At 43.4% G+C, this 27,935-nt stretch overlaps 2 protein-coding genes across 3 annotated transcripts; one reads left to right on the top strand and one right to left on the bottom strand.

Annotated features, from left to right (window-relative positions):
* The first annotated feature begins 2 nt into the window (after positions 1 to 2).
* ankrd28a (ankyrin repeat domain 28a) lies at positions 3 to 22,396 on the top strand. 2 transcript variants are annotated; one of them, XM_033637066.2, is made up of 29 exons: positions 3 to 165; positions 8,718 to 8,801; positions 10,912 to 10,990; positions 12,577 to 12,647; positions 13,326 to 13,526; positions 13,602 to 13,689; positions 13,841 to 13,983; positions 14,583 to 14,690; positions 14,774 to 14,878; positions 15,358 to 15,436; positions 15,525 to 15,639; positions 15,873 to 15,955; positions 16,037 to 16,100; positions 16,289 to 16,357; positions 16,521 to 16,661; positions 16,758 to 16,869; positions 17,015 to 17,041; positions 17,310 to 17,384; positions 17,519 to 17,720; positions 17,854 to 17,941; positions 18,068 to 18,185; positions 18,285 to 18,507; positions 18,625 to 18,712; positions 18,805 to 18,888; positions 19,919 to 20,067; positions 20,157 to 20,239; positions 20,426 to 20,508; positions 20,609 to 20,700; positions 21,049 to 22,396. In XM_033637066.2, the coding sequence occupies exons 1-29, from the start codon at positions 139 to 141 to the stop codon at positions 21,345 to 21,347; spliced, it is 3,180 nt and encodes a 1,059-aa protein (XP_033492957.1). In that variant the 5' UTR covers positions 3 to 138; the 3' UTR covers positions 21,348 to 22,396. The 2 variants fall into 2 exon arrangements, with proteins under 2 accessions (XP_033492957.1, XP_033492956.1); XM_033637065.2 differs by lacking the exon at positions 3 to 165 and adding an exon at positions 6,554 to 6,847.
* On the bottom strand, positions 22,389 to 27,714 carry LOC117263564 (biotinidase-like). The gene is made up of 6 exons (XM_033637068.2): positions 27,408 to 27,714; positions 24,280 to 24,429; positions 23,994 to 24,148; positions 23,707 to 23,890; positions 23,043 to 23,630; positions 22,389 to 22,964 (listed from the first exon to the last, which is right to left on the bottom strand). The coding sequence occupies exons 1-6, from the start codon at positions 27,618 to 27,620 to the stop codon at positions 22,677 to 22,679; spliced, it is 1,578 nt and encodes a 525-aa protein (XP_033492959.2). The 5' UTR covers positions 27,621 to 27,714; the 3' UTR covers positions 22,389 to 22,676.
* Positions 27,715 to 27,935: the final 221 nt, after the last annotated feature.

The following is a 27,935-nucleotide window of genomic DNA, read 5'->3' as shown; positions in this document are numbered from 1 at the left end:
CCACGGCAGGAAGGAAGAGGGGGGACGCCGTTTGACTCCGCTCTGGAGAGTCTGTCCTCATTGAAGTTTCCCCCGGTTAATTTGCAGTAACTCCGGGGCGAGTTGCTGCCTCCGTTTGGTTGGTTTTACACGGGGAATATGGCTGTGTTGAAGATACAAGACCAGGTAACATTATCTAACTAACATTTAACATTAACTCGTATGTGTCACTTTTTGTTAAAACCAGCAGCGCTAGTTCTTGTGAGTGTTTATGTGTAACGTTAGTCAACCCTGTGTCAAACTGACTGCTCATTTTAGCTTAACTTTACCAACATTAGACAGCTACATTTATCCAGTGTGACTAAAACCAGTGTAGTAGCTGAAATGTTAAGAATAAAGGTGTAATGGTAAAGCTAATGCTGCTCACGTTTGCCAACGTTCATACAGTTCACTGGCAAGTTAGCTAACGTTAGCTAGCGGTAACCAGTTAACACAAACCAGATAACGTAAACGTAAAAAGCATGCTAATGTCATGTCACCTGTTGCCTCACGTTAACTTGGTTTGTTTAAAAAGCTCACTTTCATGTCAAATCAATGTTAACGTGGTTGTACGTGTGTTTTCTTCGGCGTTTTTCTCTGTTGCTGTCTCTAGTGTTGATGGACTGGTGAGCACAGCTGGATAGCTACTAGGTTAACAGGGTGGCTAACTCCCTTTCTCCTGCTAATGCTAGTTAGCGACTTTAACTCGTGCACTTAAAAGTGTAACGCCACCACATTATAAGGCTCTTAAAGTTGGTGAAACGATTCAGACAGCATGTTTCCGATCCCACTGGCTGCAGGCCGATTTTCTACCCAGGGAGTTTGCTTTGTCAGCTGTCTATTTCAGCTCCCTGCACATTTTCTCTGGGGCAGCTGTGGGCAGTCACCTGTTGCTCCAGATAAGAAAGGCTGTCAGACTAAAATAGCAGGTGGTGCTGGTTCGAAAGTCTCCAGCTGTGTGCGTGAATTAGACTCTTTCCACAAGCTTAAAACAGTTGTTATGGACAGTGTGGGGACCTAAAGGCAGGGATACACAGGGCATTGTAGTGGACGCATGCACCACCAACAAAAAAGGTTGATTTTTTTTAATCTTATCATTGTAGTCACACAAGTTCTTTTGTTAGATTACCAGTTAGTGTGTGTGCTTGACTCGTAAATTGGAGTAATTTGTGAGGAGAACAATCCAATTAGCCAATGTATCAATAAATAGAAGATTTGATTTTTTTATTTGTAATAAGAAAGAAAACCAAATATTTATTGGATACAGGTTTTAAGCATTACATTTTGCTTTCTGTCCTTCTTTTTATACCACAGTGGATGCAATTGTTTTATGACTGTCAGACAGAACTTTGGTAACTTGTGATATTATGCATTTATTGTGTCATTTATTACATTTTTTTCACAAAGTCTTTACATTTTAGAATAAGTGATTCATCAGTGAATATTATAATTAGGACATATACTGAATTTGATTGAATGAAAATAGTTGCACTTATTGAAGTAATTATGGCAAAGTGCTTCATTTTTTTATTGGATCATATTTCAAATATTACAGTACATTGTACAGAGAGATACAAGTTTAGCTTACTGATGATCATTTTAACATCATACATGAAACAACAATATGAAACATAACAAAAGAGAAGAACATAAAACAAAAACGAAGTGCTTAGACATTTATTTATTTAATTATTTAACCTTTATTTAACCAGGAAGTCCCATTGAGATTGAAAATCTCTTTTACAAGTGAGACCTCGCCGAGGTAGCAGCCAATCAACACATTTAAAATGCAACAAATACAACATATAATACAAAAATCCACATTAAAACAACAACTATTCAAATGTAGTGGCCTCTCAAGAAAAACAAGCACACATCTCTGTCACCATATTCTTTATGATGCCCTTAAATTCATCAGTGGATATAAGTGTTTCTAATTTTAGATCTTTTTGGAGATTGTTCCATGTCCAAGGTGCAGAGTACAAAATGCAGTTTTCCCCAGATCTGTTGCTGGTAACTACAGAGCTGACACACAGAAGGGAGCAGAGATAGGTTGGAAGTTTGCCCAATATTGCTTTATAGATAAAGATATACCAGTGCGGTTGTCGGCGAGTGGTCAATGATGTCCAACCCACCAAATCATAAAGAATGCAGGGATGAGTAAGTGACTTTGCATTTGTAATAAAACGTAGAGATGCATGGTAGACTATATAGGTAGATATAAAGGCTATTAAGTGTTTGTTCAGAATTGGCTGTCAAAGCGGTTATAGTAAGACATTGTCCCGTAACACTTTGACTAACTTGACGTCACTCAAAGTGGGTCCCTGATGGTGCAGCTCTGTGGCTTGTCCCGGTCTGACCAGTCTTCCGGACAGGCATGCAACAAACGGAAGTGTGTGTGTGATTAGATCCCCCTCTCTATTCTCTATTGTTCTATGTAGTGCTTGCTGACAGAACAAGACAAAAGGACAAAAATAATCCCACTCAGAGGGACAGGAGTGTCAGTTTTGGCAAAAGCCACTGTTTGTCCTCTAGAGGGCATCCTGTCGCTTTGGAGCATGCAGTGTGCCCTTAGCAGGCTATGGTCCTGCCTGAAGAGGAGGCATTTATGTGAAAACGCTCAATGAAAGCAGAAGGTCAAGCATACAAGAGGGCATATCATTGTTTTGTTTGTGTTAAATTGCTTGGGGCTTTTCTGATGTGTCCACGATGCATACTTCAGCAGTATGCTATTAATGGCTAGTAGCCTCTGGGCACCATGTAACGTTTGTTTGTGCACAAGTAAAATATGGGCAGTATAATTAATTATTTCTTTTAGCTTCAAATTTTCTACTGTCGGGCTTCCCCACAAATGAGTCATGACTGTCACTCTACTAGACAAAGTCAATGGTCCTGGACACCATGACACCAACACTGGTCTTCACACATCCAAAAAAAATTGATTTAAAATTAAATTAAAGTTAAGAACAAATTCCATACAATAGCTAAATAAATAGACTATTTGGATATGACTAGAAACAAATGAAAATTAACATCAAATCAACATGAGCTTCTTCTTCACAGACTGACACTGGTGATTTCTCATTTGTTTGTCTTTTGTTGTGTTGCTTTACTTACATTAGTTCAGAGCCATGTGACGTTAATGACTCATCCTCTGTTTGCCATTCATTAAGAGCATTTAATGGATAGCATGTCGCGGTCTGCATACCATACGTGTAATGTCAGGACAATAAAGCTTTCATACAGATCACCATTTTTTGATTTTAAAAGCTTTGATATCTCTAGATGCTGCTGTCTGTGCAAGAACCTCTCTCTCACACACACACACACACACACACACGCTGGCCTTTGTGTTTCTGGACTGGGATTATATTACACATAGTGCATCCAGTCGCAGGGTTAGAGCAGAGGTCAGTGCAAGCTGCATAATTCCACGTACACATATGCGCTCTCTCACATTAAGTGAAGCTCGGGTTGTATTGGAATTTTATTTGTGGGTATTTCTGATACTATTTCGACTGCATCCTCTTGTTGTTGTGGTGAGATCAGGTTCACCTTCTGTATGTTTTCCTCTAGTGTCCCACTGCTGTAGAAGCCCCAGCTCAGCATTAATGGAGCAGACATTTGAGCTGTGCCTGCCTCATGAAAGCACATCACAAAGTGGATTTTTCAGCTTTTGTTGTCAGACTGTCGTGCTGCTTGTGTTCAGGAATGCTTAGTTTGTGTTGATCACCCTGTACTGTGCGTAAAGGTTTTCATGCCTGTTCCGCATGCTTGACCACGCTCTTGGGTCCTGATTACAACTTTAAACACACATAAACAGCTCAATCCAATTTTATTTGTGTAGCCCATCATTACAAATCACTATTTGCCTCAGAGGGCTTCACAACATATGACACATCCTTGGTTCCTCACTGTGGATAAGGAAAAACACTCCCCAGTAAAATGGGGGGAGGAAAATGGAAGAAACCTCAGGAAGAGCAACTGAGGACAGACAGATGTGAAATAGTTGTCTGATGCGTGCAGACTAGACCAACACAATAAAATTACATTTTCGATGTAGAAATACATACACTGACTGTTCACACAAAGACTCATTTCTGTTTGCCAAATGCACAAATCTGCTCTGCAAACATCTTTTGGCTACGTTCCTGAGAGCATCCCCAGTGTAAGCAAGTAGGATAGACAAAACATTGGTTGTTTGTTTATGTACTTTGCCTCCCGAACGTCATTCTTTGTTTGTGCCTTTGAGGCAAATCTGTAATGTCAACTCCATGGCTGTAGGAGCAGAAAGATTGTTAGGCTGTGTTTCATGTTAAGTTTATAAATGGTAAGTCCATTAGACTCAAAGTTTAGGCCTGCAGAAAGGCATCCAACTGAATTGCTCCCTCTCATTCGCCCTCCCTCGCTCTGTCCGTCCCTCCCTCTGAGTTAATGGGGTTGTGTGGCTTGGCAAGATTGCTCTTTTTCGGATCTGTGTTGAATATGAAGGAGACTGAGAACCAACACAGACATGCACGTACAGACTGGTCTTGTTAGCTACCCTCACATTCTCTGGCAAAGCCAGTTTGTTCCAGTTTCATAATGAGGAGATGGGGACTTTTGAAGCTCTGCCATCAATATACCAAAGAGGATACTGGAACACAACGTGTACACACACACCGATCTGGTATCCATTATCTTTTATTCTCTCACATTTGGAAGAAAAGGCCGCTTCTATTTTGGCACCAACTTTATGAAGATGCAGACCGCTAAAATCTTATTTAGCAAATTCTAAAAACAACACAGCGCTTCAGTGCACATGGTTTCGTTTTTACCGTAGATTACAGCTTGGCCATTCAGTAGAATAAAAGAAGACCTTCAGTGCTTCCTACCATTACTTCTTTGTGCTATACCAAAGATGAGAGATTTGTAGAGTAGATTAGCTCTGAATCCATTAAACAAGGATAAGGAAATAACAATACAGTAGTGACATTCAGATATCCAGACAGATCAAGGCTCTCAACAAACAACATGGCTAGGTTGTAGGGCTGGGCCATATAGATGGATAGTGTGATATGAGACTAAGAAACGTCTCAGATTTTGAATGTCATAATATAAGTGTTGTCTTTTGCTGGTTTTTAAGGCTGCATTTCAGCAAAGTCATGTAATTTTCTGAACTTACCAGACTGTTCTGGCTCAATGATTCTCAACATTTTTAGTGTCAAGGACAAAAAGGACGCTTCAGAGACCTCTATTTCACAATATTTCAATGGTTAAATATGATTAAGACCAGAATTCTATAGTTGTCAACCACAGTTGAGGAATTAACCATGGAGGAAGTGAAACCTATGATCAGATTAGTCACTCTTATGACTCTTACTCACATTTGCATCACTTCTAAAGTGAATAAAATAGTAACAATAAACTAATCTCCATTTTTCTGGGGACCTCGTGGAACTCCCTCAAGGACACCTAGTTGACAACCTGTTCTAGCTGTTCTGCAGTTTGACTTTACCTCGTAGCTATATCAAAAATGTGATTATGAAAGAAATAGTCAACCCTACAATATCATGGCAATATTGATTTTGAGTTATTTTGCCAAGAATATTGTGATATTTGATATTCACCACATCGCCCGGCCCCAACTGGTTGCCAAAGGTAGCAGGGCTTTCAGTTAAGAATCAATAGTGCTACATCATCATCCTCTGCAGTAGCATCATCACTCCACTTACCCTTATTGGTATTATACTTAAATGAACTCACAGAGACTCGTAGGTCGGCGCTGTCTGACAAGTGACCTGATAAAAATCAGGCATCAAAGCATTCTGTGTTTTGAGTCATTTTGTTGCTCGGTGAACTTTCTGTAACCAGTTTGCACCCGTCCCTGTTTCTAGTCCCCTCTTTTTCCCGTGCTCCATTCATCCCCAGGTTTCTTTGTGTGCTGTAGTGCTCTAGGTACCTGCCTACAATTATCCTCTCTGTCTCCTCTTCTGTTCCTACTCCCCTCCCTTTTCCATTCACTTTCTCTCTCTCTGTCTCCCTCTCTCTCCCCTCCCCCTCCTCTCCCTCTCTCTGTCTCTTCTTTTGAAAGAGCTGGCTTCAGCAGACTGCCTGAAACGAGCGACGCATGCCCACACATACATGGGCTGCTGCGGCCCCCATCCACGCTAATCACAGGGTCTCTGTGCGTGTGTTTGCATCTGACGTGTGTGTGTGTGTGTGTGTGTGTGTGTGTGTGTGTGTGTGTGTGTGTGTGTGTGTGTATGTGTGTATTCCTGGCTGCAGCACAGCAGTGAGGATATGTAGCTTCCTGTGTGCTGCTAGGCAGCCCAAGCTCATTCTGCCGCATGCCGCTCACCGCCACCATTACGCAGAGGAATTCCCTGCTGTCTCCGCTGCTGCTGCTGCTTGCAGAGAGTGCAAGTGTTGGCTAGAGAGCGGAGGAGAGGACACATGCAGCAAAGCGACACTGACAGATAGAGGACAGAGCCGGATTTCACGTTGGATTTTACATGAAGATGTGCAGTGTTTCTTTACAAGGAAATCACTCCGTTTATGGGATTTATTGCTGACCTTTGTGTTCCTGAATTGCGCTCGATGTAAGAGGGAATACTGTGTATTGATGTGTGTGTGTGAGAGGGAGAGAGTGTGTGAGTGATTGTGTTAGCGTGTATGTGAGTGTTTGTTCCTGATGCGGTCAGAGCGGGCTAGTCGTGTGTGTATCGTGGTGCTGGAGGAGGTGGAGGAGGATGAACCCTCCTCTTCACCCCCACCTCCTCGGCCCAAATCATCCCCAGATCGCAGATCCCATCATGCCTCTCGAAGGGCTGCCATTAAGGAGGACAAGGTGAGATGGGTCCTTCTGTTTGTATTTCTGTTGATTGAGTTGGAGTTGGCTGTTTCAGCTGCCATGTTTCTGCTTTACATACAGCTGTTTTGTGTGAATGACAGCATTCACCTGGGTTTTGAATAGACAAATGCACTCCTCATACCTGGCCTGAAGTTCAAACCTGTGCTGAGGTGCATTATTACACGTCCCATTGCATAAAAATACAATGTGCTGCCCACACTTGTCATCCTGTGCTAAATATAGCATCAAATACAATCACCAATATAGCATGCCATGTGAGATGACTGCTGGTTTGTATAGATTATCAGCAAAGCCTGGGCCTTTTGTGTTCTCCATTGCTGGCTGTGTAAAGGGCAAGCCTACAATTGAAACATGGTAGTAAATCTTTTCATTCTATGAAAGATGCTCTTTGAAGTTAACACTAAGAAGGGGGAACTCCAGAGAGGATGTGCCAGTTCTGATGTTTGTGCTCTTAGTCCACATCTACCTTCTCTGATCTCTGACATAGGTCATCAGTGTAATAGGCATGAGGCATATGCCGACATGCCTGACAGTCCCACTTATTTTTAGTTGGGATGAAATGAGAGAGGGATTGGGAAAACTGAGAGAGGCTGAGAGTAAGGGGCAGATCCATATCATGGTATATATATTATCACATGGCAGTCCTTGCGGGGGGGAAGGTGTATGTGTGACAAAATGTTATTAGACCCAAAGTACTTTTTACAGACTTAAAGTACTTGATAAATTGCATTACAGGGAATGACAATATACTGTCATTTAGAGGGGCTTTGAAATTTGAAGCCTCTGCTATGTTTGTTTATTTCATGTGTACATTCACAATAATGTTTTAGCAGAAAGGAAAGCATTGCTTACATTTTGTATTTTCAATATTATTTCCAAGATAAAATCCTTCGACTAATTACTTATCCGAACATGGTGAAACAAGGAAACAGTTTGCTATAATTACCACTTAATAAAGTTTATTGTCCAGCAATAAATTGTTATTGCAAACCTGTGTATTTAGGAGGAAAACATGACGGAAAAAATACAAAATGAGTGCCAAAGTTGTGCTGCTGTTGATAAACTTCCACTTTGAGTTGTAACATCAAGGTTCAAGGCTCTCTGTTGTTATCCAAGATAAAATTTAAGACAATAAATAAACCACAAACAGGCTATGAAAACATCACAAGAGTACTGTATTGTAACCCCGGTATCCAGGATTGAATTGTGAACTTAAAATAGTGTCACTTCCCTTAACCTTTAATTTGAATGGACTCGTGCTCTCGTGTTGCCTACCATTACCACTTGAAGGCTCATGTTGACTGTTGAGCAACACAGTTTACAAATCCCACTCAGTGTCAGGCACCGTGCTCACAGTTTACATTCATGCAAACAGACGTACATAAATTAAACCACAGTGGGAATAGTATTTAAGAGGTGTTCTCAGTGTTTTTATGAATCCGTCATTCATTTGCAGCTTCCTCCTTCTGGAAAAATGAAATTGTTTCACTTGTCTTTTACACTGCTGTTTACATTCTTATCAGCTGGCCGTGCAACACGTGGCAAGAGGGCAAGGCTTTAACCCCCCACAGACTCTATTATTTACGTAATAGTGCATGTGTGCGTGTGTTTGTGATGTTTGCTGCAGCTGCTACTGTCATAAACAAATTAATGACATCCAGTCCAGCCATTTGTGATCTATGGCTCTTTCCCAGCTCAGGATTATAGCGTGTGTGAGACTCTCCCATTTGTAACTCTCATAACTCTCACTGATAACACAGTTGTCAGTGTAGAAAATTACGGCCTTGCAAATCGAGTATGTCGCAGTGTACATCAGCATTTCTTTGTCTTTTCCTTGTCTCTGTAGCCGTCGCTGTTGAGAGCCATCTTTAATGTGGACCCAGACGAAGTTCGCTCCCTCATATTTGAGAAAGAGGATGTCAACTTTCAGGTAAGTCACACTCTTCTTGCTATTTCCACCCGTGTGTATTTGTCTTTCGCACTGTAGCTTCACACACACCACAACATATTAAAAAACACCAAGGAGAGGCTGCAATTGATCGATTGACTGACTCAGAGCGCCCTCTGGCATTTCCCCCATCTTTTATAACTGTCAATCTGAGCAGGACACACAAACTGTTCATAACACCACCGCTCCCCTATGGCTTAAGGACATAACCTTCACCTGATAACTCCTTTTTTCTCTCCCATCGCTTTTGCTCGCTGTCCCGAGTCTCTCTAAATGTGTTTCCTCAGTTTATACCACTCTGTTTTCACAGTCTTTGTCTGTCTGTGGGTCTGTAGTGCTGGGGTCATCACACTGAGTCTTTTGGAGTCAGCAACACTGGCCCAGGCTTATTGCAGTCACATGACATTTGTTTATAGCCCCACTCCGATGATTGCTCTCTCTACTGCACTGACAGAGACGGGGGGGGGCAGGAGGGTGTATTGAAGTGATGGAGCGAAGTGAAGAATACAAGTGAACACATGATCAACATTTTTCTCCTTGAGGCTCTGATCTCATGTTTCTTGTGGTCTGCAACAGTGCCAGGTTTATAGATTGTAGTGAGGGCATGTTATATGCCTTCGACACATAATGAAGTTAGAACAGTGATGCATGCTTACTGTATTTGTGAGCATGTTTTTTGAGGCCCATGTTTGAAAAAGAGAAATGATACACCAGCCTGGGAACCAGACAAAATCGGGGAGCTTAGGTTTTATTTGCTCTGGCAGATGTGTCTGGTCCCCCTCCTGTTCAAACAGATTTCCAGCCGAAAGTGGCCGCGGTCGGGTTTGATACAATGACTGACAAATTACATACACGATGATGTCTTTTTTTTTTTTGCTCACGCACCCTCAGCTAGCATAAACGTAGTGTAGTAAAGAGGAACGTCGTTGAGGCATTGTCAACAACCAGATGGCTTTAAATGATGTGGAACTTTATGTTGAAGTGCTATTTTCAAATTCCCATGACAAATAATGGCAACATAATCATTTACAGACGTACTGAGGCTACACCATCACAGCATGTAGTCCTCTGCATGGTTGTAGTTCTATCCAACTGCATCCAGAGGCATTTTGACCTACGCCTGATGATACCGCCCCTCGCGAACTGAAAATTCCAGACTAATTCGCATTTGATACATGGTCTGGCGATACCAGGCTAATAATACACTTGCTGATGGTAATAATCTTGAAGATATCTCTTTAAATAAATGTCTGTGACGTCGCTAGCGATTGCAGAATGAGGAATGATGAAAGCCCATGCATTTGCAGTATTACACATTTGGTGTCTCTGACGATGCTCCCAGGAAAAATCTCAAGTGGTGGAGAGTCATTAATAATCTGCCCTTTAACACAATGAAACATACAGACACACACACCATCTATGTTGTGGTAACCCTTTCATCTCACCAGCTGCAGTGGTTATAAAACAAGCTGATAAATTAAACATCTTGGTTTCAAGATTCACACAAAGATTCAGACGGATGGTAGACGGCAGACACCTTGTGGACGACAGGGGAAAAGAAACAGTGCGATGGTGCGTGGCAGGACAGCAAACCACACACACACAACAATGTGTTGCTTTTGCTATGGTGATGTATTGTTTACAGATAGTTGGCTTCACTAATGTAGCATAACACACTTTCCAGATTACCCACCTTGTATTCCACTCAGCTCTGTGCTGATTTCCTGCCAAATGTAAGCTTGTCTTGTAATATCTTGGTTGGATTTAAAGCTCCAATCATATACTTCCAGGTGTTGTTGCACCAGTTTTGATATTATAATATTAACCTTTTGTTCTTAAAAATGTTTTCTGCTTGTGTCGCGGAGCTATGTAAAATTCAGTCATAAATTTTGTTGCATTAAATATTAAAACTATGGACGGCTACACCATCTATGGTTACTATTGGTGCTCTTTCCGGCCTCACCTTATTTCATTGTGCTGCTCTCGTTCACTGTGCTGCTGTACCTTCTTTCTGAATTAGCTACAAAGAACAACGCTAAGATTATTGAGATTGTAGCTCTAAATTGGTCTGTATTTTCTTTTCTTTTGTCAGGACAACGAGAAGAGGACACCTCTGCATGCTGCAGCCTACCTGGGGGACGCTGAGATCATTGAACTGCTCATCCTCTCAGGTAAACACCACAGCCCACCTCTGCTTGCTACAGTCGATCAATATTTAATTTCCACCTAATATCTATCCACCTCTAGTATCAATTCTACTTGAAAGCTTACTCATTCATCCACACTGGCTGATCGCAACAATCCCTGTATGCATCCATCTAGTCCTATTATCTGTGAATCCATATTAGCTCTCCTAAATTTTGCTAATTCTAAACTTGAAAACTTGAGAAAAATCTTATATTGGGGACCAGACAATTTTAATTGTTTTTCCTGTTACCTGTCAGAGTTATTACATCTGTTTTCATTACACAGTAAATTGTTTCAGGGTGTACTGAAGTCATGTAATTGTATGGATTGTTTTAAGATTTGAATCTGGTCAAACTAAAATGGAAACAAATTTATCATCAGTGTTTGAAGAACCTCAAGATTTGAGTGGCAACACCAAAAGTCCTGCCATGCTTCCTAAACTCCTCAAAGCCACTGCTTGGTCCTCGTGTCTCTCCTCCCCTCATGTTGCTCCTTGTTCCCTCAGTAGTTTTCATTTCTGTGTCTGCCCACTGCTCTGTGGCTGTCACCCTCTCTCGGTGGCCTAGTGATTTATCAATCATCTGATAGGGTCTACGTTGGCTTGACTTTCACCGAAGTCAGCTGAGCACCTCAGGAGGTGGGGCAAACCCTAACACAAGCTTAGTGTGTACGTGTGTGTGTGTGTGTATTTGTGTTCACTGTTTCCCAATAACGTGAAGAGCAAGCAACAGGTGCAGCTTCAGGACTATTTTAACCCCCAAGCTGTGCCAAAGAGGATCATGGGAGTTTTATACCTTCCAGACCCTGTTGGCTAATAACACCCTTCTGCCATAAGTCACGTGAAAAGCCTTTAAACCTGTCACTTTGTCTTTAAAGGTCCAGTGTGTAGGATTTAGGAAGATATATTGGCAGAAATGGAATATAATGAAATAAGTATGTATCCTTTTGTGTATAATCGTGTGAAAATAATTGCTGTGCTTTGTTTTTCTTACCCTAAATAAGCTCTTTATATCTACAAAGGGAGCAGGTCTGCAAACTCTGCTCTTCCTAAAACCTCCTAAAAATCTGGAACAGAAAAAAGATGAGCGTACTTTAAGGTATCAGAAAAAAGAGGGTGAGCACACATTAGCAGGTGCCAGGCTAGCGTCGGAGAAACACTGATTTTCAACATGAAACTGCTTTATTCAGTGTTTTTACTGGTTTTAGTCAGCTGGTCCGTTTGTTTTGGAGAGGAGGAGACCTCTGTGATTAATATTGCTCCCGGTACAATCCTCCTAAACAAAGAACACTGAAGGAATTGTAACCGGGCACTCATGCTTGGCACAGGGGAGACATTTCAGCTGGTTGCAATCTGCAGTCCTCAACGCTAGATACAACCAAATCCCACACTCTGCTCCTTTAAGCTTCTTACTCTTCACGTTCCTCCATTAGGTATCTTGGCTTTTAATTTGTCTTGCAATGATCCAACATTTTTACAGATTTCCAGTATTTTTGCTTTTGCTTTGTCTGCCATTGTCGAAGTATCTCTGACATCTTTCTCTCTCTCCCTCTCACTCTCCTCTCATCCAAGGAGCCAGAGTTAATGCCAAAGATAACAAGTGGTTGACTCCTCTTCACCGAGCTGTCGCCTCTTGTAGTGAGGTAACACATTACACAAACACACATGCTGATGTGTACTGTGGTGACTCCACAGTAATTATGTGACTATGTTTGTCTCTTTCTCAAATGATGAAATGCTCTGAGTCTAACAGTAGTGTTATAGCCTTTCAAGCGTTTGAGAATTCTCTGTTTGATAACACAAATTCAACCCGACTAAGAGGGCTTTCAGCACTGACGATAACACTGCAGTAACAATGCAGACATCTGTCATTTCAGTGATACCACTGTGGTGGCAGAAGACACAGGTCACGGCAGCAACACACATACAAGATCGAATATCTTGCAGCTAGCGTGTTGGCATCAGATGAGAGAATTATTGCTGCTGAGATAATGTTTACAGATTAAAAAAAATTTGGCCTTAAACGGGCAAAATCCCATAACCACTGTGCAGTCTGTTGGTATTTGATAAACCTTCAAAATCTCTTCACCTATTCTGCTGGGTCCTGGGCAACATGCCCACACTAACACAGCCCTTTGCGTTGCTTCTCCTTCCCAGCGCTATTGTCGGCATAAAAGCCCCCTAAGAATAGCAAAGACTTTTGTAACCACCCACACATAGCCACCTGCGCACATTGGCATGTGCTTTGTTAGCACACTGAGGCGTATTTGAAAATAGACCCTCTGTCTGCACACTCTGACCCATGCTCACTCTCCATGCAGGATGCAGTGGCAGTGTTGCTGAAGCACAGTGCAGATGTTAACGCCCGTGACAAGAACTGGCAGACCCCGCTCCATGTTGCAGCTAGCAACAAGGCAGTCCGCTGTGCCGAGGCTTTGGTCCCGCTCCTTAGCAATGTTAATGTGTCTGACCGGGCGGGACGCACTGCCCTGCACCATGCTGCCTTCAGTGGACATGTAGAGGTTGGTGTCTTTCAGACACACACAGAGACAATCGCATACACGTCAGCATCTAGTTAATGTGCTTTTCTATGACAGATGGTGAAGTTGCTGCTGTCAAGAGGAGCTAACATTAATGCATTTGACAAGAAGGACAGGAGAGCCATCCACTGGGCAGCCTACATGGGTGAGACTGTTATAATGTGCAGTTTCTAATGCAAACACACTGTTGTATCAGAGAAGATAAAGCCTCCCAAGTTGTCATTTCCGTAAATAGTATGTCTTGACTTAGTCAAATTTGACTCGTGTCACTTACTCCCCTCCCATCTCTGTTTCAGGTCACCTGGAGGTGGTAAAGTTATTGGTGGCCAGTGGAGCAGAGGTTGACTGTAAGGACAAGAAAGCCTACACACCGCTCCACGCAGCCGCCTCCAGTGGCATGAGCAGCACAGTGCACTACCTGCTGAGCCTAGGGGTCCATGTCAGTACAGACGCACACACACATGCATGCACTAGCAATGTCCTTAAAGCTGGGGTTGGCAGAAATCTTGAAAAGGCAAAGAAACGCTCCACTAGTATTAACTAGTGTTTTATTTAGTTTATTATCAGACTCTCTGTTAAACTCTATTTTTGATAAGTCCATCTTCCTTTGTGTTTCTTTGCAATGTAGGCAGTCGTCGCCAAGTCTGATATAGCAACGTTTTATGCAGGACTCTCCATCATTGAATCAGGCTTTCACCGAAGCGACACCTGCATTTGTAAAACAGCCAATAGGAACACTGTCTGATTGGCCAAAGTCTCTCGACATGGCCTATATTTTCTAGAGCCTGAAAAGAGAGTCAAGAGGAGGTGCAGAAGTCTGGTGTTCCCTCAGTCCACTTGAATCACAATATGCTCAAAGTGAATTACGGAATTTTTGACTAATGGAGCTTAAAGTAAACTGCCTACCCAAGCTTGTATACCGTGCCATGACCTTTTGACCTTAACTGTAAATATTCAAGCTTTTTTTAATGGTATCGATATAATATTCTCACGTCAATAAGATGCAAAAGCCTTGATATTTTTTCTCCTCTTGCATAGGTCAATGAGATAAACAGCTACGGCAACACCCCGCTCCATTTGGCCTGTTATAATGGACAGGACGTCGTGGTCAGTGAGCTCATCGAAGCAGGGGCCAGTGTCAACCAGGTGTTTGCGCATCTCCCTGTGCAAGGTAGTATGTGCGTGGTGATTATGTGTGTTTAACTGTGTTGTTTGGTTCCTTGCTTCAGGTGAATGAGAGGGGGTTTTCTGCTCTCCACTTTGCCTCCTCCTCACGCCAGGGAGCGCTGTGCCAGGAGCTGCTGCTGGCCCACGGAGCTCACATCAACATGCGGGTACAAACACACAAATTGATCAGTAGATACAGAAGAAGTGTGCCTGTAACATCACCTGTACATATTATCAAAAGAACAAAGAGAGGAGCTTGTGTCCTTAACTCTTACCGATGTGTATGCTGCCCAGTATCTAGTAGAAAGTTGAAATGGCAGTGTTGTTAACGCTTTGCTAGCAGTGATGGAAACTGATATTAGGTCCCCACAGCCTCAAGATGCAAGGCCATATGGAAGATGACGGGGGAGGGGGTGGCTCCCTGAGGCTGCAAGCTGCTCAGGGAATATGTGTGTGGGTGTGCGTGTGGTCCACGAGGGGGTCTAGGATGGCTTCTGTTCGTGCTAAGCTTTCTAACACAACAGTTTAGTCAGCTTCCCACACTGGCACCTAAGTGAAATACAATAAAGACAAAATACAGAAAATCATAATCATCATCTTTATCCCTCTCTGCCTCTCTCCACTGTTTCACCCTCCATCTGTCCAGAGTAAGGATGGTAAGACTCCTCTCCACATGGCAGCTACGCATGGAAGGTTCTCCTGCTCTCAGGCCCTCATTCAAAATGGTGAGAGCCCTCGCAGTTTGCTGATTGCTTCATGCCTGAGGGTTTTAATAGAAATACATACATATACGCTATATTTATGTGTTTGTAGGAGCTGAGATTGATTGTGAGGACAAGAGCAGAAACACTGCCCTTCACATCTCTGCCCGCTATGGCCATGAGCTCATCATCACGGCACTCATCAAACACGGAGCCAACACCTCCAGGTTAGTAACCATTGACATTTAACCATCTGTCTATCATCCCACTGAATACGATCTGTGCTTTAGTAATAGGAAGCACATAACCAGGGAACAATGTGATGGCTGAAGGTGGTTAAGCACAAGAAAAAGCCATTCTTTCAGCCTCTTTGTTTCCTTTCTGTCATCAAACGTGCGCCCATGCTCTCACAGCTTACCCTCCTGTGATGACTTGCCTTCTCTGCCTTAAATGTTTCCAGGAGAGGCATTCACGGGATGTTCCCTCTACACCTGGCAGCTCTCAGCGGCTTCTCAGATTGCTGCAGGAAGCTGCTGTCCTCAGGTACATTCATGCTGACACCATTCTTGTCACTGGAATCACCTAGTTGACATCCTAATTGATGCTGATCGCATATTTTTGCAGGGTTTGACATAGACACCGCTGATGACTTTGGAAGGACCTGTCTACATGCTGCTGCAGCTGGAGGGTGAGTCATCATTCCTGCTCGCTGCTTTACTGTTGTTTTATTTCTGAGCCTCATTTATGCTTTTCTTTGTTCATTATTTAACACCACTCACCCTTTTTGTTTCTGCTTTCACATCTCTCATGTGCACTTGGTTACAGTAGATTGGTATGCGAACAAAACATCACTGATAAAGCTGTCTCTCCAACCAGGAACCTGGAGTGTCTGAACCTGTTGTTAAACATAGGAGCGGACTTCAACAGGAAAGACAACTTTGGAAGGTGAGCCAAGCATGTAGTTTAATACCAGTAGGGCTGGGAATATAAATAATATTCAGTCTGAAGGCAGAAGGAGACTTTTGACCACATTTTTGAGAGGAGAGGGAAAGTATGAAGTCCTCACTGGCATTAATAATAACTGAAGTCGACTCTCCGGCCACTCCAGGACTCCACTACACTATGCATCAGCCAACTGTAACTACCAGTGTGTGTTTGCCTTGGTGGGTTCCGGGGCAAGCATCAATGAGCTGGACCAGAGAGGCTGCAGTCCTCTGCACTACGCTGCTGCAGCTGACATTGATGGAAAGTAAGTTCTACTGTGTGCTTTTTTTTTATACAGCTCATAGTTAAAAGTATCAAAGAATACTGTCAGTTCAATGCTTCTCCCTTTTGTCTTTGTTAGATGTGTGGAGTACCTGTTGAGGAACGATGCTGATCCAGGAGTGAGAGACAAAAAGGGTTACAGTGCAGTGCACTATGCCTCAGCGTACGGACGCACACTCTGCCTGGAACTGGTGAGTACAGCTCGCTACCACGCAGAGTGAAAATATGTTACATGTCTTACAAACAGTCAGAAAATATGACTTCCATGTGCCAAAAAGTTTTAGAACTGCAGCACACAAGTACACTTGTCATGGTGTTGTATCGTGTTTCTTTCAGATGGCAAGTGAGACACCTCTTGATGTGGTAAGAAAGAAATTTCAATAATCCACTGTAACACAATGAGCCCTTATGTTGATCGTTTCTTTGTATGTAGCGCCCTCTGCTGGGCGGATGGGGAAAATAGTGGTTAGATCATCTGGCAGGCAGATGAAGCTGCTGTGAAACCTCTCCTATCTTGTCATCGGTTTGATAATGATTGGCAATACTGTTAAGCTCTAACGAGACAGGGACTTGCCATGTGAGCAAACCTGAATCTGAATGTAGTAATATGTGACCAATCTCTTGATTTCAGCTAATGGAGACATCTGGAACAGACATCCTGAGTGACTCCGAAAGCCAGGCCCCCGTCAGTCCCCTCCACCTAGCGGTGAGTACAAGCATTTGGCTGTGTGTCTGTGTTTGGCTGCTCTCTCATACACAAAACTATGCGTTGTCTGCTGTATCTATTACCATCAAACATAAAAGACGTGTGTTCTCTGTGTGTGTCTTCCATTGATTTAGGCTTACCATGGACACTGTGGAGCTTTAGAGGTCCTCTTGTCGTCCCTGCTGGAAGTGGATGTTTGCAGCCCAGATGGCCGGACCCCCCTGAGCCTGGCATGCTCCAAGGGTCACCAGGAGTGTGTCTCCTTGCTGCTGCACCACGGTTCCTCACCCATGACCCGAGACTACACACACAAAAAGACAGCCATACATGCTGCAGGTACGTGCAATCATGCAGATGCATAAAGCCACATCACATCGTTTAATGAGGTTTATATTTTGGCTATTAAAATGGAAAACATGTTGTTCCTTTAAGGAAAAAAGTCATGGATGTGTGTGTCTGTCTGCCGCAGCTATGAACGGCCACCCCGAGTGCCTGCGCCTGCTCATGAGCAACAATGACCAACATATTAACGTGGACGTTCAAGACACCAACGGACAGTGAGTGTGTATGTGTGTGCAAAATTGCTCAGGCTGGAGATTTTCATGTAGATCACTGTCACTCTTTGAAAAGATTACTTTAACTAGTTTCATAATAAATAAAAATAACTCCCACACTGTGCACAGGACTCCTCTGATGTTGGCAGTGCTGAATGGACACGCAGAGTGCGTGTACTCTCTACTCAGCCAAGGAGCCAGTGTAGAGAAGCAGGACCGCTGGGGGAGGACGGCACTACACCGAGGGGTGAGACATTCACACACACCCACTAACATTTTAACATTATGTTTCATTATAGCATATTTATTCTTGTTTTTTTTTTCCATTCTCTCATTTCTCTCACAGGCGGTGACGGGCCAGGAGGAGATCGTGGAGGCCCTCCTCCAGCGGGGGGCTAGTGTGTGTGTCAGAGATATCCGGGGCCGCTCCCCTGTTCACCTGGCATCCGCTTGTGGCCGCGTGGGCGTCCTGGGTGCCCTGCTGCAGGCCACCACCACCCCCTCACACACTCAAACACACCTCACTGACAACCAGGGCTACACACCACTGCATTGGGCCTGCTACAACGGTACTGGGGCACAGCATAACTCACTTGAGATCTGTTCTGTTTGAAGCCACAGCAAAGTAGTATTAACATCTGTTCCTCCCTTTGCACCTCAATCCTCTCTTTGCCTTCCTTTCCTAGGATACGATGCTTGTGTGGAGGTGTTGTTAGACCAGGAAGTGTTCAAGAAGATCAAGGGCAACTCTTTCAGTCCTCTGCACTGTGCTGTGTAAGACAATGTGTCTGTTTGTACTAATCACTGTTCTTATGAAGATAGACCCTGGTCTGAGACTGTGTGACAGTGTGTGTTGTGTATTTCAGGATGAGCGACAACGAGGGAGTGGCGGAGATGTTAATCGACTGCTTGGGCACAGCTATCGTCAACACCACTGACTCCAAGGGCAGGTGAGAGATGCAAACTTACTCATGTTACAGTGAACTAGTACAGTCGGCCCCATTCAAAATGTGCCTGCTTTGAAACATGTTACTATTCCCATTGTACTCCGAAATTGCTCACAAAGGCCCCCAAAGCAGCTCAATAGAATACTTCTTACTCATTGTGAATTTCTATTTATTCTTCAGTGGAAAACATTGAATTAATACATATATTTGACAGAGAAATGCCACCGATCAGATTCAGATTTTAAGGCCTTTGCGCACTGCGTCCGTTTTTTCAGATGCATCTTTTAAATCCGTCATCCGAAACGAAAAAAAAAAGTTAAGCAGAGAGGCCTTGCACACTGAGTCCGGCGTATTTTATCGTTATTTGTTGCGACAATATGCAATACAAGACAAAATGAAAAGAGACATTTCCTCCCCTGCGTCTCTCCACTGGAGATTCCTTCTTTTTTTGGTATTTGGCACTGTGGCTGAAGGGACCGAGCTGTCCTATTTCTCTGTCTCCACACTTTTGCTCGCTCTCTGTCTGTGTGCGGTCCACGTCTTCCTCCTCGTCATCATTATCCACCTGAATGTTACTATCTGACCTGTTGAAAATAGCTGTCTGAGTTATGAGAGGATACTCTATAACCCATTCCTCTGTCTTGTCACAGGTGAGTCCCGCTACCACATTTTTTGTCTTTTGACAGATATGGAAAACGCTGAAAATCGAACCTGTTCCCAAAACTTTTACGATGGACAAAAGTTGCGTACTCAGTGTGCAAACAAGATTGACACAACGTGAGGTCGTATTTATTTTTAGACATGCAACAATTTTGGACAATTTGTGCAAAGGCCTTTACTGTCAAAATATAACAATTAAATTATGAGCACTATTATTCAGGAAACTGTCCATCAATATAATAGAACTGGAAGCTGAATGGTTTTCAGAATATGCAGGGGACACAAACATATATTTTGCTTTAATAGTTAGATGAAAGTTTTTTGGAGCACAAGCTCTGCTGGTAAATTGTCACCTGTGTTTGTGTTGACACAGGACCCCCCTTCACGCTGCAGCTTTTTCTGACCACGTGGAGTGTGTTTCCCTTCTGCTGAGCCACGGAGCTCAGGCAAACATAGTTGATGCACACACGCGCAGGACACCACTTATGATGGCAGCTTTAAACGGACAGACCAATACTGTGGGTAAGTACAGCCGCTGACACATAGATACACTTATTGGCCTTTGCTCTCTAGATCTTTGACATGTAACCGTCTCTGTTCATGTGTTGCAGAGATGTTGGTGAGCAGCGCTAAAGCAGACTTAACACTACAGGATACAGACAGGAACACAGCGTTACATCTGGCTTGCAGCAAGGTAACAGCTTTTCTGTTCACTGGACATGGTGTGTTATAGATATTGACATGTCACCAAGGATCTCCGACCAAAGAGAAGAAAAATAATCACCCAGCTGGTATTGAACGTCTTTTCTAGTGTGAATTTAATAAAGGTTTTCCACTAAATGTTTCCAGTTTTCACTTTGTTGCTCTCTGATCCTCGCAGGGTCATGAGACGAGTGCCTTGTTGATTCTGGAAAAGATCAGCGACAAGAACCTCATCAACTGCACCAATACTGCTCTCCAGACGTACGTAGAGTTCCCAGGGTGCTTGCAGACGCTCAGCTGTGCATTGGGGTAGAAAATGGAGGCTAGAATTATTCTGATAACTCCCTGTAACTTCTTTCAGGCCCCTGCACGTAGCAGCGAGGAAGGGATTGACAGTGGTGGTCCAGGAGCTGCTCAGGAAAGGAGCCAGTGTGTTAGCGGTGGATGAGAACGGTCAGCTCACTGCTGCAGAACACACCTCACTATTTTATTTTCTCGGCTTTGTCTACACCTGGTATTACATGCGTGTTGGGTGATAGGATCAGAAGTGGACAGCTCAAAGTACAAGTGTGATGCACCAAATTTGTTCTCGATGCATCTTGAGATCAAATTGCCCGACCACATTCAGATGTAGATTGCATTCAGATTCAAAGAATGCTCCTAAAACCTGAATAATATCGGCAAATCTCACACGTCTTAACTCATGATCAAATCATGCAAGACACATGTTAACACCAGATGGAAACAGGCCCCAAGACTGAAATGTGAACTTGTTTTCACTCACTCTTCTCCTGTCCCTAGGTTACACTCCAGCTCTGGCCTGCGCTCCCAACCGTGATGTGGCCGACTGTCTGGCGCTCATCCTCAACTCCATGATGCCCACCTCCCCTATGGTCACCATAGCAGCTTTGCCCGCTCATTCTCTCACTCATACAGTCATCAACCACCACCCCACCAACAACCATATCTCCAAAGGAGTGGCGTTTGACACCCCACCCCCTCTGAGGCCCGACCACGCCTCCTACTGCAGACCGGAGCGCCTGCTGTCCTCTGTCACTGCAGACGATGAACTGAATGACTCAGATTCAGAGACGTACTGAGGACATACCTGCTAATGGACAGAGCCCCACAATACTGGCAGGCGAGCCAGCCACTCAGGAGCCTTAATAGATCACTGACAAGGAAATAAGAGAGAGAAGAGACGGAGAAAATAGAGCCAGTGTGCAGATTATTTTTAGGTAAGCTTCTTCAGATCTAAAAATAACCCTTGTAAAAAATCTTTTGTTTCCTTAAGGTGCATACCCGCTGGGTGGAAAATAATGTAGTAAAATATAGAATAAGGTGAACATACACTATGTTTCTCTCAGACAGAATCACTGTATGGTCAGTAACATGACCAGTGTCTTTTTAAATTTAAAGCTATGTTGTTTTTCTTTTTTTAAGTTAAAGTCCTTCTCTTTGCTGATACTTTCTGGAGTGGTTTTAAGCATTTTCACCCTTTTCCTGTCAACTATTACTAGAAGATCGTCCACTGGAGAAAAGCTCAAAGGACTGCTTTGTTTTGGCACGATTGTCTAAAGAAAAAAACAGAGGGACAGTCGTATGGGACCAGGAGATCGATTACTGTTTTCCCTACTGTACTTTTGAGTTTTTATCCAGAGTTCTTCACGCTTTCATGGCAGACACTGACGGCTGTCACTCACGCATGTTCATAAAGCTGCATCATTGTTATTGAACCACTTCTCAGTTCCTAGCAGAGGAAGTCATTGTTGAATCCTATGAATTTATTCCGAGTGGCGACTGAATCATTGGGAGCTGAGCAGGACAGTAGGTGGATGTGAGACCCTTTTACTGTATGATTGGTCCAAGTGATGACCCGAATGAGCAGCTCAAGGAACTTTTATCTTGCAATGCTGTAACTACTCAATGTCTGTGTACTGTACTGGAGACAGGGCAAAGTGGCTGACACTGTGTATGTGTGTGTGAGTGTGTGTGTGTGTGTGTGTACGTGTATGTGTGTGTCGGAGAGAGAAAAATTAATAAATATTGCCTTTTTAGGAACAAGCAACTTTCAGGCAGAGGATGAACACTACTGGTGCAATGTTTGTAAAGATTAAGTGATGAATGAATAAAGACAATTGTTTTTGAATTTGAATTTATTTGTTTATTTTTAAAAATGGGACAGAACATAGTAATGAACATTAACAATGTAATCATGTAAGGGATTGTAGCCAAGCGGCTAATTTCCATCCCTTGTCCCATTGGCAGGTAGGTGTTTTGATTTATTGCCCTGTGTATACAGACTGTACCAATGCAGAAGTGCCTCAAACTGGCATTTGATTGTTATCATTATCAGTCTCGCTCAGAACATTTTATTTTTTCAAATCACTCTTAAAACACTTCTGTCATTGTTCCTCTGACACAACCATCTATTCCCAAGTAGTACACTCATTGTCAAGGTGATACATTCGTCCGAACAGACAGGCAGTGAGCAGCCCACCAGTCATGTTCGAGTGTCTCATGGTCACTGTGCCATCTGCAGCTGTTTCCAGATGCTCAGGCTGCTCCAGAACCAGCTTGCTAGCTAAGACTGATGGGTACACATATCTGGTCCCAAACTTCCCCTTCAACGTGAAGTCCATTTTAGATTCAGCCTCTTCCACTCCCTGTCCACAGGAACCGGTGTTCAACCCTGCACAGCGGACCAGTGCACACACCTGCAACACAGATATGACACATGTGACAAGAGTCTCAAAAAGCAGCTTTAAAATATTCAAAATTATTGTCATTCATACCTGCAGGGCCCAGTGTGCATCCAGTGTGTGAGTCCCAGCAAATGCTCCTAATGCATAGAGCTCTTCACTGCTGCCATCCTGTTGAAACCTCCGGTACTGCAGGTGACAACAAAATGTGCCATTACAGACATTCACTTCACCCTCTGTCTGGTTTAAGAGGACAAATGTAAATGGGTTACACAGCACGGGTGAGAGGAAGGTGGCGGAGGGGGGAACTGTTTCAGGAGGAGGAACGAAGCAGCTCTGTTGCTGACAGTTTCCAGAGTCTTTAAGTGCTGATGATGTGGACTGACTACTAACTACCCCCTCCCCTGTGGTTCCACTCCGCCCCACCCACAGTGGGTCTAACACTGGCACCCTGGCCACCAGCAGCCTGCCCTCCTCTGGCTCTCCTTTCTTTGGGTAGTGGTAAGTGGCAGAGAAGGGGGTGTAGATGCCACTTCCTCTCATGTCCCGTCGTTTATTACGCAGGTTGGCTGCGAGCAGGGTGACATTGGCACCCAAGCTGAACGCCCGCTGGTGTTGGACAGAGCCCAGTAGGGGGAGTGTATTCATCCAGGCTGTAGGAAAGATCAGCTGACGCACACCCTAAAAGGAGAGAGACTTTTAAGGTGTGCGAGAAGACCAAACACAGGAATGTAGAACTTTGTACAGAATTTTTTACCTTCTCCACCAGGATAATTGTGGGATCATGGAACAGCATGTCAAAGCAGATCATGAGGCCAAATTTTCCAGCAAAAGGTGTATCAAACGTTATGATCTCAGGTTGCGGTGGCTTATCGAAGGCCTTCTCATACTTTGCAAAGACGTTGTATTTATGGTAGCGCGCCACCAGCAGGCCATCTGAGCTGCATTAAAGAAGAATCTGCTAACAGTTCACACAGACTAGGAAACAGTGTGCAGATGTACTTGCTGCGCTTCAGCTACAGTATTTTAAGGTCTGCACTGCACCTGAAAACCACGTTGGTGTTGAACTGCCAGCGTCCATCAGGGGGACAGGAGGAGGAGGAGGGGTCAGTCTTCAGGGGGCAGGGCTGCAGGTCAGGCATGTTGGCCACCACATAGAGGTTGTAACGACGGGCCATACAGCTCAACCGCTGGAGAACCTGTAGAATTCACAGACTGGTGTTGCATGAGTGAAGGCTCTGAGCAGCATAGTGGTGTCTTCATGTCAGTATATCACATGTCAGAGTGCCTGTTCAATAACAACTTTAAATCTAGAAGTGTGATTGTGCACCTCAGTGTTGTTGTATCTGCCCGGCTCTGTGCAGGGGTTCCAGCTCTCCTGCTGGGGGTCAGGAATGGTTTCTAAGTAGCCAGAGATGGACGAACGGCTGAAGTTGAAACCATGAATACCGTCTTCTGGAAACACCAGGATCTGGGCTCCCTGATCGAGGGAAGATGAGGACAGAGTACAGAGATGAGACAAGCTCCATTAATCCACTGTAGTCGTGAACTGTGGTACTTTAAATTTGCTTCTTTATTGAGTTTACTTTGGAACACTGACTTGTTTGCAGTAATATAAGCACCCTGCCATCACAAGTTTAAGGCGTGGAATTTTATTTATAATATCCTGACTATGCTTTTTAGTGAGTTTTGTTGCTGATCCAACAGATTCAGATTCAGAATACTTCATTAGTCCCAAAAGGGCAATTCATTTCTACAGTCGGCCTGTCCATAGCAACAAAAACACAATGCAACAAACAGCCAACATCCACAATCAAGCATCATCGCACATCAGCAACAACAACAGCAACAGCCACAACCAATGACAGTACAGCAGAGCGGGATGCAAAATAATTCACAGTTCACAATAATTCACGGTAAAATAAATCTCAGTTCATTCTGCAATTGTGCATTTAGCAGCCTTATGGCAGATGGAATAAAAGAATTTGCATAGTGGTTTGTTTTCCGCACCGGCATATAATACCGCCGACCTGAGGGCATGATTGCAAACTCACTGGCCAGAGCATGATCAGGGTGGGATAATATCCTATCTGCTTTCTGTACCACCCGTGTTTTCCAGAGAGAGCAGAGGTCCTTAACCTGGACTCCAGTAATTTTAGAGCACACTCTGATGATGTCATTCAGACCCTTCTTGTCTTTCACAGATAGACCACCAAACCAGCATATAAAAGAAAATGTTAAAAGGCTCTCAATAAAAGTTTGATAAAAGGTACACAAGATATTTCTGCTGATACCAAAAGAGTTGAGTTTCCTCAGCAGATGGATCCTTTGGTTTGCTCGCTTTACAATGCTGTCAGTGTTTTCACTGAATGTCAGTTGTGAGTCAAACACAGTGCCAAAGTATTTGTACGTTTGTATTTTTTGTACCTCTTCATCATGGATAGTGCTTGGTTTGGGGTCGACACTGGATTTCCTGAAATCTATGATAATTTCTTTGGTTTTTGACACATTTAGGTCGAGGAACCTATCATCACACCAACTGACAAATTCAGGGAGGGCACAACCATGATTTGATTGGTAGCCCTGAAGAAGAGACAGTAAGACTGTGTCATCTGAAAACTTGACAAGACAGCTGTTTTCTTGAGAGGATCTACAGCTGTCTGTGTACAGAATAAAAAGCAGGGGAGAAGGGACTCAGCCCTGGGAGGAGCCTACATTTGACTGTTTGACAGAGGACGTGTCCATTCACAAAGACCTGCTGCAGTCTATTTGTTAAAAAGTTTAAAATCATCAATAAAATCGAATCCAGTAGCATAAAATGAGAGGATAGCCTTTCAATTAAAATATGGGGCTGCATCTTGTTAAAAGCAGAGCTAAAATCAGCAAATAAAAGTCTGGCATGGAATTTCGGTTGTTCGAGGTGCTTGTACAATCCATCTAAAATGAAGAGCTTTGCATCCTCCACACCTTTACCCGCCTGATAGGCAAACTGTAGTGGATCCAGTTTGTCTAAAGTTAATGAGATAATTTCATCCTTCAGAATTTTATCGAAGCTTTTCATTACCAAAGAGGTCAGTGCTATTGGCCTGTATTCGTTTAGTTCCTTGGGGTTTTTCGATTTGGGGATAGGTATTATGGTTGATTTTTTCCATGCATTAGGTATCTGACCACTATTTGCACACAACTGAAAAAGGGTTGTGAAAATTCCACCAAACTGGTCAGCGCAGTAGCGCTGTGTGCGTCCACATATAGCGTCAGGGCCAGCAGCCTTCCCTATTTTTGTTTTTTTTAAACAGGGTTATGACCTGATTCTGGGATATCTCAATGTCATTTAGAGGTGTCAGTGACTCTCTTAACTTAGGGACATCATGTGACAGGGGCCTTTCAAATCTGGCAAAAAACAGGTTAAAAGCATCTGGCAGGTCAGCATCGTCCACACCTGTTATCCTAGTGAGTTGTCTGGTTTCACTGGTGGGCTGGTTAATAGCTGCCATAGATTTGATACCTTGCCAGGCTGCCCTTAGATCCCCCCGACGGCATTTATTTTCAATTTTCCTTCTGTACTGTATTTTTGCCTTCTTTATTTCATTTTTTACCTCTCTGGAGACTGCTTTCTTTTCCAAGGGGTCCCCACAATAAAATGTCCTTTTCTTTTTGTTGATGACACTTTTTAGTTCTTTAGTTACCCATGGCTTTGTTATTTGGATAAATAAACACCTTTTTTGTTGGGATAACTGCATCAACACAGAAATCTATGTAAGCGGACACTGTATCAGTCAGTTCATTAATGTCACCACAAGCATCATGAAAAACATTGCCAGTCCGTACATAGCACCCCTGGAGGGAGGATACTGTCGTCTGACCAGATTTTTACAGTCTTCTCCTCCCGATCCAGACGCCTGAAGGCGGGTGTGTACACAGGCATTAAATACACGCTGTTATGGTAAGAAGCACCAAGAGACGTCATAGGCATGGATCTGTATGCTCTATTTACTGGTCCATAACAAAGATCAATGACAGTGTTCTTCTGTGTGGTAGCACAGGTTGGTTACCAAGTTAACTTGGGAACACTGATTCATTTGCAGTAATATATGCCCACCCTCATAAGCACCCTGCCATCACAAGCTTGGGATGGATTTCTTTACTGCTAATATCCTGACTGTGTTTTTTACTGACCTATGTCACTTATCAAACAGAAACTGATTCTTAAATTTAGTGGTCTGTGATTATGATTCAAGCTCAGTTTACTGTTAAATCTTGTGCAATTGATGGCAAGTGACAACAGCAGTGGTGTCTGAGACTTCTGCCAAAGGGGTCCAAGGATCAGTCCAATGAAGAGTTTGAGTTAAAAATTAACAGGAGTTGTGAAATGTACGATCATACTGTCATAAGTTTGTCTGTCTCACAGAAATGAGCAGTAAAAAACGAAATAATAAATAACTCTGAACCTGACCATACCTGCTGAGCAGCCCGGGCTGCCTGCTCCTCGTAGATATCCAGGTTTTTCTGCATATGCTGCAGGGCTGCAGTGCGGGACAGGGGGACATGAGGGTCCGGGTTCAAGATTACGTTGTGCTCATACACAGCAGCAACATAGGAGGAATTCATGACAGGCCCAGTGCGAACAATGACTGACATTAAAAAAAAACTCAAAACAACAACCCAAAACATTGTTCCAGTCTTTCAGTGTGGACACAAATGTTGTAAACCCGACAGACCTGTTAATGTTGGGGATTGTTTGTTCTGTTTGTTATAAGAAGGGGCGAAACGAGGGAGGTACAGCAAATACATTCTTAGGCACTGGTGGGGAGGGACTTATTTTTCTACTTTGGCTTCAGGGAGGGACATAAAACTAAATTACTGATATACTTCTGGTTGCATCCACTTTTGTATCTATGCGGGTTATTTGCATGTTGATAGAAATACAAACTCTCTGTGGAGGAGCGTGGAGTAGAGCTGCTGCTACTTTAGGCCAAAAAGGGCCAG

Source organism: Epinephelus lanceolatus, chromosome 16 (genome assembly GCF_041903045.1).
Source record: "Epinephelus lanceolatus isolate andai-2023 chromosome 16, ASM4190304v1, whole genome shotgun sequence".
Classification (NCBI taxonomy): Eukaryota; Metazoa; Chordata; class Actinopteri; order Perciformes; family Serranidae; genus Epinephelus; species Epinephelus lanceolatus.
Note: the sequence above shows the minus strand (reverse complement) of the source record. Positions and strands in the feature narration are given on the sequence as shown.